At 35.4% G+C, this 21,055-nt stretch overlaps 1 protein-coding gene across 4 annotated transcripts in view; it reads right to left on the bottom strand.

Moving 5' to 3' along the window:
• The window catches only part of IFT80 (intraflagellar transport 80), a 55,454-nt gene that overhangs the window by 1,374 nt on the left and 33,025 nt on the right, over positions 1-21,055 (bottom strand). For 3 of the 4 annotated variants that reach the window (XM_074834344.1, XM_074834345.1, XM_074834347.1), the window contains 12 exons: positions 19,747-19,926; positions 17,061-17,179; positions 16,122-16,196; positions 14,404-14,567; positions 9,911-9,975; positions 8,972-9,107; positions 8,137-8,284; positions 7,199-7,370; positions 6,738-6,755; positions 4,195-4,284; positions 3,925-4,097; positions 2,708-2,831 (listed from right to left, as the gene is read on the bottom strand). In XM_074834344.1, coding sequence (XP_074690445.1) covers positions 2,708-2,831; positions 3,925-4,097; positions 4,195-4,284; positions 6,738-6,755; positions 7,199-7,370; positions 8,137-8,284; positions 8,972-9,107; positions 9,911-9,975; positions 14,404-14,567; positions 16,122-16,196; positions 17,061-17,179; positions 19,747-19,926 — 1,464 coding nt within the window. The remainder of the gene's footprint in view (positions 1-2,707; positions 2,832-3,924; positions 4,098-4,194; positions 4,285-6,737; positions 6,756-7,198; positions 7,371-8,136; positions 8,285-8,971; positions 9,108-9,910; positions 9,976-14,403; positions 14,568-16,121; positions 16,197-17,060; positions 17,180-19,746; positions 19,927-21,055) is intronic. The other variant, XM_074834346.1, reaches the window with a different exon arrangement.

The following is a 21,055-nucleotide window of genomic DNA, read 5'->3' as shown; positions in this document are numbered from 1 at the left end:
TCATGTGTAAGCGACAACTTATACTAATGGAACGTACAAAGGCACAGCTAAGTTCTAACACTGAGCTTTCCACCTTTAAAATAAACCAAGCTTGATATATTTGAACAAATACTAAGACATCTCATAGTGTCTGGGAAAAAAAAAACGTTAAAACACAAAAATAACTTGGATCAACTTGCATCTAATTTAAATGTAATGACATCTGTGTCCTATTACTGAGAATACAGCCCTTTATCAATACTACATGCAGTGATGTCTTTTGCCTGCACCTAAAGTCCACCAAGTAAACTGACAGCATGTTACACTAGTTATCCAATATAACAGAAATCAGATTTCTGCTTGAAATTTGTCTTCTACATCAATAAATGTTTTAGCTTTATCTTGGCATTCCTCCAGCTGCAGAGAATCATCATCTTCTGGCTGTATTCTATTTCAGTGAAACTTCAGACAATAGATATAGTACAATAACCATAGTACAGTAGGGTACAACAGTTGTCTTTCTTTCCAAAAATGCTTTGCAAGAAAGAACAGATCACGGTGCATTTGATGGCTATAAAAACATGTCCAAAAACTGGGCAAAAACGCAATTGCAAAGTTCAGTTTCATTGCTGGAGAATTAAGATTGTCAAAGATGGGATGGGAAAAAAAAAATCTCAACTGCTGCACAGGGAATTTTCAGAGTAGCTGTTACTCTGTTAACCAAGTCATGAAATAACAAGGAAGATTCTCTGTGAGGGAAGACGTAACTGCAATACCCACATACTCATGTGAAAAGGTTAATCCCTCAATTCAGGATGCATTTACTGGGTCCAGGTGCTTTGGATCTGATGACTGAAATCTTTATGGAGCTCTAAGAAAGAATGTGTTTGCTTTAACAGATGTCACACAGATGCTAAACATACCACGGCGAGGGCTAATTCTGCCATCTAGCCCGGAGAGCTACTTGCCAGTGAAGCCAACAACCCTTGCCAGTGACACCTAGTAACTGCCAAGATATGGATTCTCAGTATACATATTAGGTTTGTAATACCTTATATATAAAGACGTGAGATATAACAACCAAGCACATTGTTTAGATTCCGTATCTGATTGCAGATCCGTGGTCTCAGCTGCAGTATAGAAAAGACTTAAGAACTCCCTACTTAAGCCTGAAGGAGTTTTAGGTGGTGAGAGGGAAAGTGAGACCCTATTTTTTTTCTCCTGAGAAGGAATAGCAGCACAAAATCATGCTTTTTTCTTCAATGCTCTTAATACTTCCTTCTAACTTTGCTATACGAGTCTGACAGGCTGCGTTAAGAATTTAGTTACCACCATAGCCAAGCTTAAAACCCACTTCATTAATTAGGTTCCCTCCTCCTTTCAGATGCAGCGGACAAGACCTTAAGAACATGGATGTGGAAAAGGACTTCTTTACTCCATGAACCTTCTGGAGTCTGAGACATGAGTTTCAAGACTGAGTGTAGGGTGAAACAGGTTCCACTTGCATCGCTCTGCTCACACCTTGTCACTGAAATTTGTCACTGACAAGGCGTTATTGCTTAGGAACCCTTCCAGATGGCTTTCTTGATGATTTAAAGACCAGTCAGTATTACATCTAAAAAGTCTCTTTCAGAAGCATCCAGGGATTAACATGATTTTTGCTCAATAATGGATTTAAAGTATGTAGAAGACGTATCTTCAGCAAAGCAGCTGAAATTGCTGCATGATAAGAGTGCTTGGAATCTGGTCTATTATTTTTCTGTATTTTCTAGGTAAAGTACTGCAGAATGGTTCATTGGGGGATAGATATTGTGCAACCTTTTATTCTTGTTTAGGAAATGAAAAATCCTTAGAAGCCCTAAAAGCTAATGACTTACATTAGAAATCAAGCTTTATTGAAAGTGTAATGGGCACTGTGCAATTAAAGGGTCTGAGCTAACAGCTCGGATGTATTTCCCAATCCATCAGCTACAGTGGATGAAAGGATCCAACACAGTCAAAGTACACGTCTCTTTTTCATAGTTTCACCTCAGAATGCGCAGGAACAGCGAGAGGAATAGCAGGAAGGATGTAAGAGCTGCTCCATGAAATTGCTGTCTAAGGTGCACATGTGGGTGCCTCTCAGAAAGGAAACATGCAAAAGTACTCCAGCAGAATCTAAGATACTTCTAGCTTACGACCTGTTACATCTGTCCTCAGTGTTTAAGGTCTGTGAAATGCTAATAAATTGAAATGACTTAGCTGATGATGGGAGAGGGTTTACAGAGGTTTGATGAAATTGTATATTTAGCTATTTTTCATATTTGGCAGAACACTCTGTAGTTCGCTCTTAATATATATCTGGATACCTTCAAAGTTTGTTATTGTTGCTATCCATAAAGTTACATTAAAACGTTGAAGATATTTAAGAGGTACGAATTCAACCATACTAAGGTCTAGCTCCCTGTTTATAGAAAACAACTGTGCCTTCGTTTGTATAATCCCTGCCAGATACTAAATAGATAGATTCTGTATCTGTGCCTTCAAATAAAACACATGCACAACTATTACTAGCCAAGTAGCCACACATCAAGCTACAAACTTGTACTCAGATGTAAAATCTTAACATTTGTGTTCACATTTGAACCAAAGGAGGAAAATGTAAAGGCAATTCCCCTCCACCCTCCCAAACTGGCTACAAAGAGCAGGCTGACCTAAAGCTGTAGGAATAATTTTGAGGAATACTTACACCTTCTGCATATTGCAAAAATCTTTTGTTCGTTTCTTTTTTACCGAAGTCCTCTAGGAACTTTTGTCGATAAGCCAGGACTGTGTCAACATGTGTCTTGTGCTTTACTGCTAGTTCTAGGGCCCTGGAATAAAACAGAAATGGGCTTGTCAGGCTATATAAATGCTCTGGCACAACTACAATCACCATGGTTTTGCAAAACGATACTCTAAAAAGCGTTTGGGCTGCAGGCAAAGATTCCTAATCTATAGTGCCAAGCAGTTTTACATTCGTATCAGTCACAGGAGGTTAAAAGTAGCCAGGGAAGGAGACGCTCTACTTTATGATGCATGCTATGAAAAATATCCAACAACTATTTCTGTTGACAACCTCATCACATCATTGGAGTTTGGCAACAGGAGTCTTTATTTTAGAGTTTAGCACTCTCAATGTAAAGAGGCAAAAGTAATAATGTTTTAATAACTTTATTACAGTCAGGAATTGCTTCTGAACAGTGCGATTCTGAACAGTTCAGAACATTATAGCAACTATTCTATAGGCAGAAAGATTAGTCATTGGATTAGTGTAATTGATTCCTCTCACATCTGTTTTCTTCTCAATGGCATAAGGAATACTTATGTTTGATATACACAGTTTTTAGATGATATCAGACCACATAATAAACAACATGGTTATGTGGGGGGAAAACAACTTTTTGTCCACGGTGATATGAATATAATAGCAGAAAAATTAGTAGTAAACAGCCTCAGAAGATTCTGTTAGAAAACGTGGGGTTTTGTTTAAAGGAGAAATTCCTACTTTGTTTTCTCAGGCCTAATTCATATTTCATCCACCTACACAGTGCTGGGAGTCTGAATAGCCACATATCTATTTTTAGCAACAAGACATTTCAAAACAGCCTTAATTCTTTGAGAGTCACATACTGTTTGAGGTATCACTAAGGACTTTTCTCTGTTAACAATAATGAAAAAGCAAAATGTTATTTAAAAATGCTTCCAAGCATGTTTTGGACTTTCATCACAGAATACTTGTATCTTCTAAATATGACAGAGAAAAAAATTACTGTCAGGATATGTTTTACTTCATCTTTTTATAGCTCTGGGCAGTTACAGATAGGAAATTAGTCAGTCTATCTGCAGTAAAACAACTGATCTAAATAATTTACAGTTACCTCAGTAAGGCTGCCTATAAACATATTGTGTTTGAAGAAATACTACCTATCCCAATTGTAAAGATTAATGTTGACTTGAATAGCTTGATAAATAAGGCCTGTTTGAAGAAGCAGGGTTTCAGCTTCTTGGGTGTTTCCACTGAACAGCAGTATATGAGCCATCCTTGACTCTTTTGATGGAAGATCTTTGATGGAATTGATATACTGAACCTTGTCAATCTGTTAACAAGAGGTACAATAGTTTAATAAGGGAAATTAATTAATAAAATCAGTTTTGCAACAATTTAACTGGAAATAAATAACACCATCTTCTTACCTCTCCAATTGATGCATAGGCGATTTCTGCTGTAGCCATGTCTTTGTTGGCAACTGCCATAGCAGCTAAACATGCCCACATAGTTTGATCCTGAAATTTAAAAAAAAAAAAAAAAGCAACTCTTAAAGCTTCAAATATTTATTATGATGCTAAAAATGACTTCTCAAAGGAAGTACAGAAGTCCTGAAAATAATATATAACAATACATTTCTCAGTATGGCACGGTGGTCTAAGTCTCTTATTAGAAGGTCACTACTTAAATATTTCTCAGAACTCCTTCATTAGAAACCTGTTGATGTTGTGATCAGCCGAGACTAACAATGTGCCTGAATGTATCATTAGTTTTCAGCATCTCAGCCAGTAACGAACTCTTGCCATAGGATCACTTTACAACCTCGTCAGTGTCCCTGTCACTACTTGTGGAACTATGCTGGAAACCAAAGCACTGGTTGTGGTTAAAAAAAAAAATATTTTAACCTGGCTCATCTCAACCTGGCTTCACAAATAACTGTACTGGAACCATGATGCTGACAAAAACAATAATTGTATGTTTATCATAAGTGTACTACAGATGAAAAAAAAATTACTTGACTGTAGAACAGACTATGAACCTCCTGAAAAATAAATAATAGCTTCAAAAGTTCTGTCTCCTTTGTGATATTTTCAGTGAATTTTATGTTTAGAATTAAGAATTAGAAAAACTTAGTGGTAATAACTATATTACACCCTTATTTTCTATTTTCATGACTTTTGCTCCCCCCCCCCCCTTTTTTTTTTTCCCTTTATTACACAACCTTAAGGAAACCCCACTAACTCAGAAAAACATTTAGAAAGATCCTGATGTTTTGATATCTTCCCTTTTCAAGTCTGAAAACATTATAACAAAGATATACTACTGGAACATATTAGTTAATATAGTTTAGGCTATCACATCTGAAAACTCTAGTTCAAGCAGGAAAAGTATAATTTTGAATGCAGTTGTTAGTCCATGTGCACTCTAGAAATTAAGCGTGTTTTAATATTTTTGTTAAGTAAGTTCAATAACGAATTTGAAAAAAACCACTTTGCAATATGAATAGGTTTTTAGAAGCAGCAGTAGATTACTATTGAGTTAAATCAGAATAAACAGCTACACTGAGTATACTCTAAACATATTCCCATGCCCTTACTCACAATCAATTTTGTATGAAACAAAAGCAGTAAGACTCACCAAAGCCACCGAAACTCAGTAATTTAGCCTAAGGCTGTGGTTTCATTATCACCATCTCTGCAGTGTTCCTACTTTTTACCATAATTCAGGACAAGATAAACCTTCCTGCTGGTAGCCCGTCATTTGGGAGAATTAAATTTGTTCAGAGAATCAAATGCACATAAAATCTTTGTCATATTCTCTTCCCACTTCTCTATTATTTAGAAAATTAGGTGATAAAATGCTGAAAGTTTAGCCTGAGATTATTCAAGAGACCAAGTTTCTAGGAGTTTTTCACCAATGGGTGTTGCTGTTCTCTCTTTCCTCAGAAAGATGGTCCATTTTCTTATTACTGTATTGGAAATACTTTGAACTGTCTACCTGGCTTGCCAAAATCAACAAAATAGCCCCAAATCTCCACGAAGAGTTTAGAAATCATGAAAGATAAACAAAGTACTCAAGGCAAGACCAGCTGTGATGGCTCTCTGTCTACCTTGGTGTAAGGGCATTCCAGGTCACCCCTCAGCCCAAACCCAACAGAAATTGTGAAAAAGAAAGGATATTCACACCGTCTAGTTTAGGCTGGTTTAGATTACTTTCTATCAAAGACAAAAACTTTCTTTTGTGAACCAATGGAAAGAGAATTCTTCAAAGACTGAGACCTAGGTACCTAACTTAGATGCTTAAAACCAGATGATGTGAATACTCTTCATACTGAAAATAAAGATCCTGTTACAGTTTTTCTTGAGAGAAAGAAGGCCTTTCTCACTTGATGACAGATACAGACAAATGAGGAAAAGCTCATGAAAAAAGGACAGTGAAAAACATGAGAATGGGATTTCTTTAAAAAAGCACCGAGAATTTTAAACATTTTTCCTTTAAAGTATGATTAAACTCATTGGATGACTCTACCCATAAGAATGAAGAGGATGCATGAGAAGTCTGACCAAAAAAATCCTTGAATTAGAAAACCTTCGTGTTAATTAAAAAGAAACAAAATTATAATGTTACCACCCGATGCAGATGTTTTATTTTTAAAGATGATGCATTTAGATTACTCAAAAAAGCTAATATAATAACTATTTGAAATTTGAAATCCCAGTTCCCACTGCCAAATATTGGAATAAAAGCCTACTATTAAAGGGGTAACACTCAAAATAAAACTCATTATATAACCAAAGTTATCTGGATGTGCATTGATTTAATGATGCAAATACAAAAATATTTGAAATACATGTTTAAGGTCATGATACTCATATGAAAGTGCTAAACTCTTTTCTAGGAGTAAATGGGGGAAAGGAAGCAGGGTTTGGGGGGATTTTTGTTTGTCTGTTTTAAAGACTGCCAGACTCACCTCATCTGTTGCTGTTGCCTAAATACATACAAAAGAAAGCAAAGAAAGAAAAAAAAACAAACAAAAAACAAGTGAAATAAAATATGAAGAAACACTAGGCAACTGTATGGGGAGATGCAGATCATTTTTAATTGGTTATATTAAGGCTTAGTCCTAAAAACTTAAGCTTATTACTAACTTCTGTGAGTACCTGTGTTCAATCCATCTGGACTTTGGTGTAAATAAAACCACGAATTTTTATTATGTATAATGAAAATTATTAAATTATGTATAGGTATATTATGTAATTATGAAAAATGTCTAATTCTTCATGACCAGCCCAAAAAATAATCAGCAACAAAGCAGAAGAATGGAAATGAGATGCAACATCTGATATGCAATTATCATTATTAAAGTAATATCTGAGAACATAAATATTGCAGTGAAATTGTATCTGAACGTTCCAAATAATTAGCATTTACCTTGACAAAGCGACACAATCTGACAGCATCTTCCCATTTAGAACTACTAACATATTCATGAAGAATCGCAGGATAAGGTGAAATATTAAGGTGAATAAGTGAACCATCTGCTCTTCTAATTGTTATTTGATTTCCTACAAAATGTACAATCTGGGGATTTTTGCTAAATTCACTGGGTAGAGAAAGAAAGGTAAGTTAGTATTCATTTCTTTTTTACTGAAAAGAACATCAGTAATTTAAAGAAATCTTTGTTTCAAAACTACAACATGATTATACTTCATTTTCAGAGCACATAAAAATCTAAGCACATAGTTATGCAAGTTATATCTGAAAGGTAGTTGTAATGTTCTCTAAAAATAAAATTATAGTTATGCACATTCACTGGCTGTAAGGCAAACACAAACTGGGTATTTGTGCAAAGATTTTCAAATATCTTTTTCAGTAAAAAATATTTAGGCTCCCATAACTCTTAGAATGAACTAATGAATTCAGAAATTCTTTATAAAGAATTTCGTATCACAAAGTATACAGGCTGAAGTAAACAGGTAAAGTAAACGTGCCGAGCTAGAAATATAACCACCTGTGACCTAATATACTGATACTTTCAATTTCCAACAGATACTTCAGGGATCTTTTGTTTGTTTGTTTTTTACAAACAACTAAGACTATTTCAAGAGACATGATTACAATTTTGCTTTTGCATCAAGATGCTATTCTACTTTGCACATCGTCACTCTGAACTTTATGATACACCTTATAAAACACTTCACCATCATTTCCTAATCAAGAAGTAGTAACACGGAAAGAATTTAAACAGTTGCAACCTTGGCTTCTACTTGACAAAGTAGAAACTGACAAAATTAATGTAATTCTTTAAGGAATGGCTAAACTAGTTAAAATACATAATACTACTATTTTGATCAAAAAGGATACATTACCTTGCATCTTTTTCATGCAGAGTTTTTGGCAAAAGATCTTTATCTACATAGACTGTGTTGGGGTAGTACCAGACTGTAAAACGGGTATCTTGAATCCCACAAAGAATGTTAGATGTGTCATTCCAAGCCAGAGTTTGAACCATTGTCCCTTAATTTAAAGATAAGAGAATAATATGCGTTTCTACAAGCAATTTTGAAACAAATTTACACTTCTCAAAACTGTAGTAAAAGGCAATTGTTAGTCATTCTTAGTTGCTTTTACAAGGACTGCTTTTAACTCCCTAGTTTGTAAAGTGACATCTTACAAACTTTTAGCCAAATTCAGTTCTCTCTTTCTGAAAGACAGTTCTTTTCAGAATAATGTTTTTTGGACTTAGTTTTGAGACTAGAGATCAAAATTAACACAACAGTCAGACTGCACCTTAGTACTTACTGGATCATGCACCTGTCTACAGCATTTAAACTTTATTTTAAAATATTATGAACTTAAAGTGTTTGCATTTGCAAGACAAATGTCTGGAAGATTCTGTATTGAATAATTCCAAGGAATACATCCTTCTGCAATATCCTCTTAGCTGCTTGTTCTGGAATGCAATAACATGTGCTTAGATGTTAACAACTGCTTTACATGTAACTGATATAAAAATTATCAGTATTTAGATAAAATGTACTAAAATGGTTTCTACCACTATCTTATAAAAGCCACAGGGCTATATCTAATGGTTTTTCAAGTCCAATTTCACTATTAATTAAAAAGGAAAATTCTGTCTCTTGTACTAGATAAAAGTACTTGCCTGCTAGCACGTAGGTAAATGTTATTTTGAGTTTTTCTTACCTATTTTGACAATTTTCTGTTCTTTTCCAAACCGTTTAACTGAAGTAATGTAAAGATCTCTGTTCTTATCAATAAAAGCTATTTTTCTTTCACTTGTAAGTCCTTTCTGGTCCAAAGCAATCTCCACAATTTCCGTCTGAAAAGGAAAAAGAAAATATCTGACTTTTATTTTGGAGATTCGTATCACAGAAAGCATGTGACATTCAAACAAATGAATGCTTTACTAAAAACAAGGCACAAAACTCCTGAAAAACTGGACTGTGAAGACACTTTGTGTATGTCTTCTCTGTTGAATGAAGCGTTATATAAATTGAATTTCATGCAGATTAAACCAGAACTGCAACAGAGAAGAGTTAGCAGTTTAGGAATTTACCACAAAACGACAGAAATACAAGTGGCAGTCCCAAAGCAAAAGCTGCCTAAAAGATGAATGCTTATTCCTCTCTCCAAAGAAGCTGCCTAATTTTGCTTTTGTTGTATACCAGAAGAGCGAAGGAAAGTAAAATGCAGTTCAGGTGATCGCTTTTGAAGTAAAAACAGTCAAAGCTCAGTCTGAAGACAACTTTTCACTGATGTTCTTTTCTTCAGTGTTAACAACAGGTTGGCACTAATAAAAGTTGCTTTGGAGTACAAAGGGAACTCAGCTGTTCAGTTCTACTGCGTAACAAAATGATTTACCTGTCATTTCAAACACTTGTGTGCATGGGAAACACGTGCCTGTAGGTTGTGTTCAATTACAGTATATCCCTTTGCACATCGACACTGCATAAAGAATCTGATTTTTTGTTACTTTGTAAGAGTCAGCTAGAGTTGTCAAGCTCCTTTCTATTAAGATTGCAAATCTTTAATAGGTTATTAGACCCACTATTGAGGAAACCCATTACTGATTCTTAATTTCAAAGTATAATAAAAAAAGAGACGTTATATCCTTCACCTTACCTTATGGGTTAGAGGCTTTCCGTCACCCAATGGCTTTCCAGATAAAGCTTCAAATATGTAGATAACTGAAGAAAAAAAAAAAAACGGTTTATTAGTTAAAAGCAACAGTTCTTCATTGACTTTTCAAGCAGTTCCATTCATTTTCAGAGTATAATTTACTGCAAGTGGATACTTATTACTGCATGCTAGATTTACCAGTGACTTTCACACTCCAGTGAAAAAAGAATCTCACAGTTGGGAAAATGTAACTGTCAGAGTGTGCTGAGCTTAGGAATAGTCTCATTTGGCAGTTGGAGTGATCTGTGAAAATTCTCAAATATCATTATTTTCAGAGCAATGATAGATACTGAAACATGGTATTATGGACTGATACAGAATTGAGAAAACTAATGTTTTACTTCCTATCACAGCTCAAATGGTTATTTACAGAAATGACACTGAGTTCTATCTGATGCAAGTTTGTACCCTGTATTCTGAATAAATTCATGTTACCAAGGCTATCTGACAGATTTAGTCAATCCTAATCCACAATTTTGATGAATATGAAAGTTTAGGAAGTGATACCATTGACTGATGTATTTTCCTAAAGGAATTAGTGTCAAACGTATAGAAAGCTGTCCTTTGAACTACTGGGTAAAACATTTGTCAGAAGTTTTCTCTATTTTATTAATAATCTGCTCTATTTTGGAGTCTTAATACAGCAGTCCCTAGGCATATTTTCTTCCAGTTTAAGGTTTCTGCTTGTCATGATGTTACAATCAATGACAATACATTAATAACTGGCTTCCTCAAAAATTATCTGCTTTATCCAGATATACTTGAATTTTATATATAATTCTTGCAGTCTTTACCAAAAGTCCACCTGTTCCACTCTCTTCTTGCCTCACCCTTAAAAAAACAAGCAAAAAACCCCCCCAAAAAACCCCACCTACATCATCTGTATTTCTGAGATATCTAGTGAAGACTCAAATTTGCAACTTGCCTAAAAATAAAGTTTCTTCTTGTTTCTGTCTCTTTCTCTCTATGTACGTGTGTGTGACGCACACAGATCCATGTGTGCTCACAAACTATTCATACACACTTTCTGTATAGTCTGTGAACACACACAAAAATTCAGAGGTGTATTCAAACCTAGAGAAAATAGTAAAGTTATAAGAAACACCGGCTGTAATTTAAAGCACATGATTCTGCATTAGTTCATGGAAAACACAGATGTGACAGCAACATTTCAGATGTTCAGTAACACATCCCACCTGCGGTTTCAACGCGCTACCTGTAAGTATACACCGTCAGATGAACATACGCGCTCGTTCCAAAGGATGGCGATGTTAACATGTTCATCCTGCTGTGCATTTCTTTCACTAGCACGCAGGGTGTTGGTTTGAGGTCAATGGTTATACAGGCAGAATTAAAAAAAACCCCAAAACTGTAAAAGCAGGTGTTCAGAAAGCATTGGTTGAGTTTGCAGAGGAGGAAAAGAAAGGGTTTTGCGCAAGTGTTGCTCTTGGCAGCTGGCTACATATACAAAAGAAAACTAGTTGTTCCTGAGAAGTGTTATTTTTCTCACTTTTATGCATGGCTCCCTGCATGAAATTTATTTTGATCTAGCTATACAAGGCAATTTTACTGCTACTGTACTAGCTATAGGAAGTGGTATTAAGAGAGTTTTAAAGAAAACCACTGTACCTAATTGAGAAGTAAAATTGGTTAATTTTTCATTAATCTACAATGCTTATTAAGGTATTTCAGAAAATAACTTTGGATGTTTGCTTTTTTTCCCCCCCCCCATCTGGAAAAACTCCACATCACTTTACAATTATTTAGAACCTAAAAGATATCTTTTTTATATGTATAAATTAAAAATATAACCAAAGAGTGTTCTCTCACTTTGAGCATCCAGAGAAAGAGAACAGCTACTGTGTGTCTTTTAACACACCTGTTCTATTATTACAGAGTAACTGCTCCTAGGGTCAGCAGCCCCCTTCTGAGAACAGACTCACCTCCCTCTTCCAGCTTCGTTAGAGATTGAGGAAGGACTGTAAGCACAGAGGTACCAACCATTTTTCTAGATTACTGAAAGAGGAAGAATATCCAAGTAATAACACTGAAGCACAGCAAGTCACAGCTCTCTGTTTCAGAGTAAATTAGCTAGTAGAGAGCTCCATGCTACGATGTGTAAACTGCTTCCTGTATCAAACTGAGCTATCTTAGATATTTCTATAATGCAGTGCATTATGAAAAACAGACCTGCCCTCAAAATAGGGCAAAGAAAAAAAACCGCTTCTGCTGGGGTGAGTTGAAAAGAATAAACAGGCCTAGATAAGCCACGGTTTCCTGTGCCAAGAATCTGTTTTCCCATGTGCTGGCATATTATGAGGCTTTTTACCACTACTAGTGGGGCTCGTATCTAAAAAAGAAAAAAAACCCACCCCTACTCATTGAGCTGATGGAAACTCCTATCAACAGAATAATTTGGAGAGCTTATCTTGAAAACATAGCCAGAAACCCAGCCTCTGTAAATTACAGTTTTGATGAAGATTAGTCTGCATGGAGAACTGTCTGTCAAGACCGTCAGAATGCTAATAGGAATGGTTGGGGGTTGAGATGCTCTTCAGTCTGCTCAGGAAGATGGGCAGGGGAACAGGGCAAGAGGTATGCCTATATGAGATATGTCTATACGCATGCATATAGACAGCAGTTAATATTTATGGATGAATTTTCTATATAACTTCCATTTCATTAAATATCTGTATTAGTTTTATTCTAATAGCATCAAGGTGCCAATATGGCAGTAAAATCTCTATATTAAATAATACACAAACATACATACACTTGTGTAATATACAGAAACACACAGAGTAAAAGAGAAAAGATCAGAAATAAAATACTTTTCACTTATCCATTTATAATAATTTTGCAAACTATTGCTTTCTTCCAAATAATTCACACAAATATATTTTTGCTGATTAAAATCCAATTTAATTATTACACAGCTATTTTAGATATCTTTAATGTCTTGGTGCTTGAGGATAATATTTTCTGAAGTAATTTTCCCTTAAAAATGAAATACACATTACAGTTATATTACTACTCTTAAAAATAATGATTCAGAATGAAAGAAAGTATTTGTTCTCACACAAAAGGATGTACAAGAAAAAAAATACATAAGCTGTACAGAGTAGCAAAAATGCTTCGTAACAAGGAAGTGACAAAAACCTCACCGAATTTTTCTTTTGCTTGGGGAGGGATATTTTAAAGGATCATTACAAAGATTTTCTTCATTCACCAAGTCATTTAAGTTGCAGGTTATATGCTGAGAAAACTACCATGCAATCAGTACTAAAGAGCTAACTCCCTGCCAGGATCTTCTTTTGTACTTCCCACTGAAAGGTTTTTTAATATGACAAAAAGAAGATAAATACGGTGGTTCCTTGCTGCAAGACAAAGAATTCCAAAATTCTGAAACTGTGTAAAATCTAATCATTAAGTCTAGGATAACAGAGTTATAGATAATAGATTGAGTTAGTGTCAGTTGGAACCACGGGCAGGAAGTTTTCGCTGTTTCACTCTGCAATAACAGCACCTCCTGCGCATAGTTGTTCCCACTGGTAATCCCCTTACTGGCCGTAGCGCAGGAGAAATACAGCTACAGACAGCACTGCAGCCCTGCACTGTAAAATCTGTATGGCCTGTAAATGGCACAGTTATGAAGTCAAAGTCATAGTGCCATGGGTTTTCCAGCAACGGAACTGTCTGTCTCCAGCAGACACTTAAAATTTAAATTGTTGCACAAGGCAAACTTACACGTTTGCATCAAAAGATAGAACAAAGGAAAAAAGCTGACGGACAAAAAGATATTCCTGCACCACTCATTAATGCAAAAATTTACCTGTAGCTCTTTTGGTCATGTTGTGTTTTTAGAATTATAGTGCTTTTGATGCCAAAACACAAAGTTTAAGAGCATACACATCTTCAAGAACACAGCACTGGGACAGAACATCACAGCCTCGTAACTATGGTCATATCAGCTGCATATAAAACTTAGATGCTGTAAAGATACAACCCTCCCCCCCCAAAATTAAAGTAAAGAACATCTGAGAACTAAAATTAATCACAGCTAATGTACTGGTAGCTTCTAAGAGCAGCAATCAAGCAGAAGAAGTTGATGAGGTTACTTCTTCAGAAAATCATGTCAGAGAGTGAAAACCTACCGTTCAAGTATTTCCTGCAAATATTCCATGGCTCGCTGCTGCATTAGACACAACTGGAAGTCCAGAGACATATATCATTCTCATGATGTTTCTTCATCAAAGCTAAGCAAGACCCATCATTTAAATTAATTTTTATAATAAATAGTATCTTTAATTTATATCATAAATTGTTTATGTTTCATGCTTTACCATAACTATGCTAAGTAAAGTCAAATGCAAAGATGTTAAAAACCTCATAACGAATTATTAGCAAACATGGAACTAGGAGAACGGAGAACTTACTCTTTTCATCAGCTTTGTCTCTTACTGCTAGAGTATCATTGCTCAGAGATACTGTCTGGGCATTTAAAACGTCTGTTCTCATTCCTGGAAATTTTGGAGAGGAAATTAATCTTCCTTCATATGAATATAAATAAAGTCCTCCACCATCCACAAGAAGAAAATGCCTACAAAAAAACCCCAAACCCGCCCAAAAAGTAAATCACTAAATAACACAGAAAAACATGATGACAGTTTCAAAAATTTGAAGGTAATTGTCTAATATCCTGCAACTGTTTTCAGTAAAACTACATTATTTTGAAGCCTTACATTTCAAAGTTGATATTCTGAAAGTTCTATATGGAAGATTGCAGTTCTAATGTGAATGTTATCTTTTTCCATGAGAAATATTTATTATCTGGAATCACTATTATATCTGTTACAGGTATTATAAGATTTAAATTTTGTAACTCCTGGTGACAAAGCATACAGCTGCAGACGGTATTCCCCCCACATGACCCCATGAGACAGTGCTGTGTCTATGTATGTGAGAAGCAGCTTTAATGTTTACAGCTAGCTTTGAAATAGTATTACCTGTATCATTTCCTTCAGTACGACTAGATTATAACGCAAAGCAAACAGAAGATGCTTCTAATGAACTGATCACCATCTATTATGATGCAGGGCTTTAGTGAAAAATAACTTCTTTGCAGGAACACATTGCAAACTTTTATACAGAACATAAATAGTTCTATGTAACAATAACTGTTTGGTAAGTATAGTATCTATAGTTTATGGACACATCCATAAACAAAAAGCCAGTTGTTAAACCCTCAGCTATTGTAAATGTTACCAATCACTGGCACCAAATGAATTGCTGCCTGTTTGCACATGTACCTGTCAAAGCAGGCTGGTTTTACCAAAACCTTAGGTTCATTTCTGTGGTTCACCTACACTGCCAAAGAATCTGGGCCACGTTTTCAAAATTTACTTTTAATCGGCAGCACAAAACTCCAAATCTAGAAACTGATCTTCAAAATCCTGCCCACTTGCTTACCCGTTCTCTACTGCAGTATCTTTGTAGACTAGGACATGTGTGTTTAATCTGGGCCACTCAAAAATGCAGTGAGAGCTGTGCTGCACTTTGCTGAAATAGTTGTCCAACAATATTTCTCCATGAGAACTGAGACTATAATCAAAACTCAAGATTTTTGACCTCTGCTCCTATTCTTAGTCCTTTGCAAGACTTTCTACAAAAGCATATGTAAAGATCTCTTTGACAAATCATTTTCAGGAAATAGAGATTAAAGTTTTTTTCAAACTGAGAATAAAAACCAGTAATTTCTTGCAAATATAAATACAAATATGTAAGAAAAATAAAACTGTTTTTTATTTGGCATACCTGGCAACGTTTTTAATAAAAATCAGAGTCCAAAGAAAATGTATATAAAATATATTCCAGTTCAAAAAAGCAATATAAAACATCAAAACCCCCAGATATTAGCATAAAGTCAGAAGATTTCTTCCATAAATGAGTATAAGCATACATAATGTATGAAAAGATTCATCACCACCACCACTGACCTACGGCAAATATACCACCTAAGTCTTTACGTGCTACTTAACAATACTGTATAGTTTCTGTCCATTTCTAATATTTCAATATCTGCTTACATTATACAACAAAGTTTTAGGAAATGCACGTTCATATCAAATATTGAGCATTACAGGATGTTAGTTACCTTTCTGCTTGTAGAATCAAACTAACTGTTCCTTCCTTCAGGTCAAAGATCAGTGGTGTATTCCAGTTCTTTGTACTGAAAAGAAAAAAAAAGGTTAAAGCCGCTAATCTTCACATATCATTGCAAATATGAAGTTGAATTCACTAAGTACAGCATACACATTTTAATCATCTAACATTCCTAAAAAGGGAGGTTTTCAAAACGAAAACAGCATTTAGGAAGCCAAGTAACACTGATAACCACACAGTATAATCCAGTAACACTTCTGTCTTCATTTTTGCATCCCTTCACACTAGCAGCAGCTGACCTAGGAGTCTTAGTAAACAGCAAAATCATATTTATATGAAACAAACATAGTTTTAAAATATTTCTGAATTGTGGTTCAACTCTTTTACAGTGATCCTGAGGTAGGATAGAGTCCCTCTCTTGTGTGCCCTATTACAGACTGCATTATTGTTCAGCATTAGTCATCTCACTGAACAGATAAGTGCCTTTAGGAGTAAACTTTTAAATTTCAGCGTATGAAACAGAATATCATGTTCTTAAAACATGATGCAGGATTGAATCATTCCTATTCTATTCCAAAATACTGGCATGCCAGAAGCAGTATCCAAAAAAAGGAGTCCCTAGATGGAGGCACAAATATACTTGCATCCAGCCACCATTCCTGCTGCCTCTACATGAAAAGAAAGCCTGCCAAATTTTTGGAGCAAAATGAACAGGCAGTCATGGCACCAGCAAGAAGCTGCAAGAAAGAATGATAGGGAGAGGGCAACTATACTCCAATATGTTTTGTTGTAGATGATGGTTCCATATAATCTTTCAACTAGTTAAAAAAAATTTAAAATATTAACTACTGTACGTCAAATAAAGTTTTTGCTACTCTCTTACAACTGCTAGATAAACTTGAGAAAACTTCATGAAATTTGTATTACTTACGAAAACACATAACACTGAAGAGAAGTTGAAACAACCAAATGCCCATAGTTCAAAGAGGCCTTAATAACCCTGTCACGGAATTCCAACAAATCTACTGCATCATTAATAACATTGTGCACCTAAGCAAAAGAAAATTTTTGTTGAATAAAACAATAACTGAAATGAAAACTAACTAGTGAAATACCATATTCTTTCTTATAATAAGTACATGCTGATATTATTATGCCATTAGCAGAACATATCTATGTGGGAACAGGCACTCTCACAGCACTGGTGAAAACTTAAACTCCAAGGTTCTATAAACTCTGAATAAACAATGAATAATTACTGAAGAGCTGGATGGAGTTCTTTAAAAGAAAGGAGTAATTAGTGTGCACTTGGAATACATAAGGTATAAGTGCAGTATTATACATGAGGTTGAGAAAAATCATCTGAAATCAAGAATGACTGAAAGTTCCCATTTTAAGATTCAGTGTTCAGATACTCATTATTTAAACATTTGAAATATAATACTTCAGCGATCCCAGCATGATCCAATCAAAACAATTCAACAATATCCAAGATTTGGATAAAGATATGTTGTCTAGATGTTGAATAACTCTAGCATATATTTTAATGCTACCACACACTGAAGTAAGGGAAATTTAGGAGATAGCCTTGGTGAGCAGGATGCGCCTTTGTCATTTCCGTGAAAATTTGCTCAAATGACAATGTTTCAAGAAAATCACAGTTTGCCTGTAATCAACATGGATTTTTGGGCTCAAAGATTTTAGTCAGCTAAAATCTAAGGAGATATCTTATGACAGGTTTTTGTTTGCTTGTTTGGGGTTCTTTTGTTGTGTTGGGGTTTTGTTGTTGTTTTTTTAAGATGTCACCATTCTGAGGGTGGTAACTTCTTTTTGATTTTCACCATTATGCAACCAATTGCAAAACAAGGACTGAACTCAATTATTATGAAAGCCTAGACACTATTTCCGAAGACATATTAATTGCTATGTCCACCACAGTGATATGTTCATAATTAACTTAGCTATTGTAGTACTCAGAAAAAAAGAATGCATCTAGAACTTTTCTGCAGGCAATATTTTCCTACATAAATATATAGGAATAAAATAAAATCACTATAAAATAAAAAATGAGTCCTGAATTGGGGTTAGCTATACTTCCTCAGTTGTTTGCATATTCAAACACCCTGGAGATTATTCAGAGAGCCCATCTGTTACGAGTCGATGTCTGGGAATGAAAGAAGAAATATGAATTTTTACCTGCTAATTTGTCTTCTGTGTTCCCAGACACTGACTCATGTTATCCCACCCACCGGACCAAATTGTAATAATACAGCATTTCTGTTGTTACAACTTTTCCCAATTACATATTCAACATTAAAAGAATCAAGACCAAGAAACATTTAAGGGCCTAATTAGGAATTTAGGAACTTGACTTCGATATTGAAAATATTGGCCTGGTGTCCAATACCAAATGTGTAATTTGGAAAATTTGTAAGAATGGAAATCTTATATTATCCCAGTGTTCAGAGAGTGAATGTTGTGAGTCAGTGTCTGGGAACACAGAGGACAAATTAGAAGGTAAAAATTCATATTTTTGTATTAATTCCCAGATATTTGGTAACCTAAATGTGGATTCACGCCAAGATTTTTCAAAAGAAGGATCCTAAACTTAAGCTCCAGAAACCACATGTAGGGGCCTGTTTCATTTCCAGCAGTGCTGAGACTTGGCAGGTCCCACTGAGGTCAATGCCTATGGCTCCGTACTCTGCTGGAAGCACCATGCAGGTACCTGATGTATGTTATATGATATATGACAAATTTCTGCAGCTTTAGAAGATCTGAATCTAGGCTGTAATACAATATGTGGTGCAGAAAAGCACATTACAACTCTTTACAGTTATAGTCGGCAACCAAATTTATCTGGAAATGCCCTAAGACAGCAACATTCATCATAGATTCATTAACAACAGGGATACAGTGAACCTTACTAAAGTTAGCCATTAAAAAGTGCATCAGTGCCTCCAACAACTGACACATGCAGATTAGGTATAGAAAGCTCCTTTATATTATCTACACTTAGTTATGCAGCTTCATCTTTGCTGACAGGTACTGTAATACTTAATAACGCATAATTTGCTGTAATACTGCAAATAATGCAAAAATGCAGTAATATTTAATACGAAGCTTTGGTTTTGGCCAATGTACTTGTATTGTTTTCTGCATAAACATTTTCATTATACTTGAAATTATCAGAATCACAGAATCATCAAGGTTGGAAAAGACCCTGAAGATCATCTAGCCCAACCATTAACCTCACACTGACAGCTCCCAACTACACCATATACATCTCTCTCTTGTAAGTGGCCTCTCAGTTAATTTCACCTTCTCTTCAAATGAGCTTTGCATTTTTCTGGCAGATAAAGTATTCTGAGTTATATGATTCTGGTCCATCTGGTGGTATGGTTTGGTTAACATGGGCCTGGTCTTCTGTACAACTGATAATTATTTACACCATTTGCTAACTCTGGTCATTTTACGATCTTAAACGTTTTCAGTCATATATACACAGAAAAAAAAAGGATACTGTTTTGTCAAGGATTAAAAATTCCCATTTTATATTTAACAAAGTCTTAGGAATCTAGTAATCACAATGCACAGCTCTGGACTGTGAAGATTACCTCCATAGTTCTCCTCTTAATTAACGTTACTTCGAAGTTCTTCCACTCCCAGCGTTGCTCCACGACATGGGCAAAAATGACATGTCCATTTCCACACGCTCCGGCTAGTTGAGTGCCATCAATAGACCAAGCAATATTAAATATGCTGCCAGTGTTTGGCTTCTCTAAAGCGTAAGACCACTTGAAGAAAAAGAGAAAAGGATTCTTAAATTTTTTTGTACTTTGGGGAAATGATTTATTGTAATAAATAGATTTGCAGGGTTATAATTTTTTAAGAAATATCAATGAACTAACTTTTTATTACAGCTTGAAAAAGAATTAGATGTCTTAAGTCAGACCCTTGAAAAACAGAGATACAAAAGGAAAACCATCAGGTATAGCAGAAATTAAAGATATCACAATGCCTGAAGTTCATTAGGTGAAGGTTATCTAGTCACAATACATTTAAAGTGTACTTAGTCATTCATAAATCTAGACAATCACTGCATAAAAATTAAATCAACGTACTTAAAAACAACTATACCGGTCGCATGGGTGCAACGGGCAATGGTCTTAAGGGTGGTGCGTTCAGTTGATGCTGCAGCAACAGCAGTTCCTGAGTATAGAAACAGCAAGGCCTGGGCAAAATCAGTCAGGATAAACAGAGCACTCCCGTCCCAGCAGACAGAGAATTGCAAAGCTCTTGTCTTGCTGCTCTCTGTACATATGGTACACTGGTGGATTACGAACAGCTCTGAAAGTGATGCCTGTTCTCCTCCTAACACAAAAAAGAAGCTTGATGCCTCGCCTACCTTTTTCTCTAGTCTCTGTTGCTACTGTACATGGAAGGATGTCTTAAAAATTTCCAATGGCTATGCTTGCAATAACAACAAAAAAATCAAAACATTACTGCAATCAAAGCAGTGACATCTGGTCTAGCTTTGGAGAGAACCACAAACAATAGCTGTGTGTTGCATTTATTTTAGACTAATTAAGAGGTGCTCACAGAGGAGTAACACAGTTTAATGAAGCACAGGTCAAATAACTCTATTGCAGAATCTTATTGTCAAAATAAGTAGTGTACCTGCTTTCCTATGCAGCTAGAAATTCAAATAGTAGGCAAAACAGGGTCATTGTACATGTTCCTGCTAACTGGGTTTTGCAAGGTGGAAAGGCTCACTTGGACCTAGAGGATACATGTTTGTGGTACTGCAGCTAACATTTTCCTTCATCTGCTACTACTGGTCTACATACCGGTCTATTAAATTATAGTTATCAGTTTGGTTTGTTGATTTTTAAATAGAAGCCCCAAATTATTGGGATGCCAGGA

The sequence above is a fragment of the Strix aluco genome, chromosome 9 (genome assembly GCF_031877795.1).
Source record: "Strix aluco isolate bStrAlu1 chromosome 9, bStrAlu1.hap1, whole genome shotgun sequence".
Classification (NCBI taxonomy): domain Eukaryota; kingdom Metazoa; phylum Chordata; class Aves; order Strigiformes; family Strigidae; genus Strix; species Strix aluco.
The sequence above is the reverse complement of the archived record's forward strand: the minus strand, read 5'-3'. Positions and strand labels throughout refer to the sequence as shown.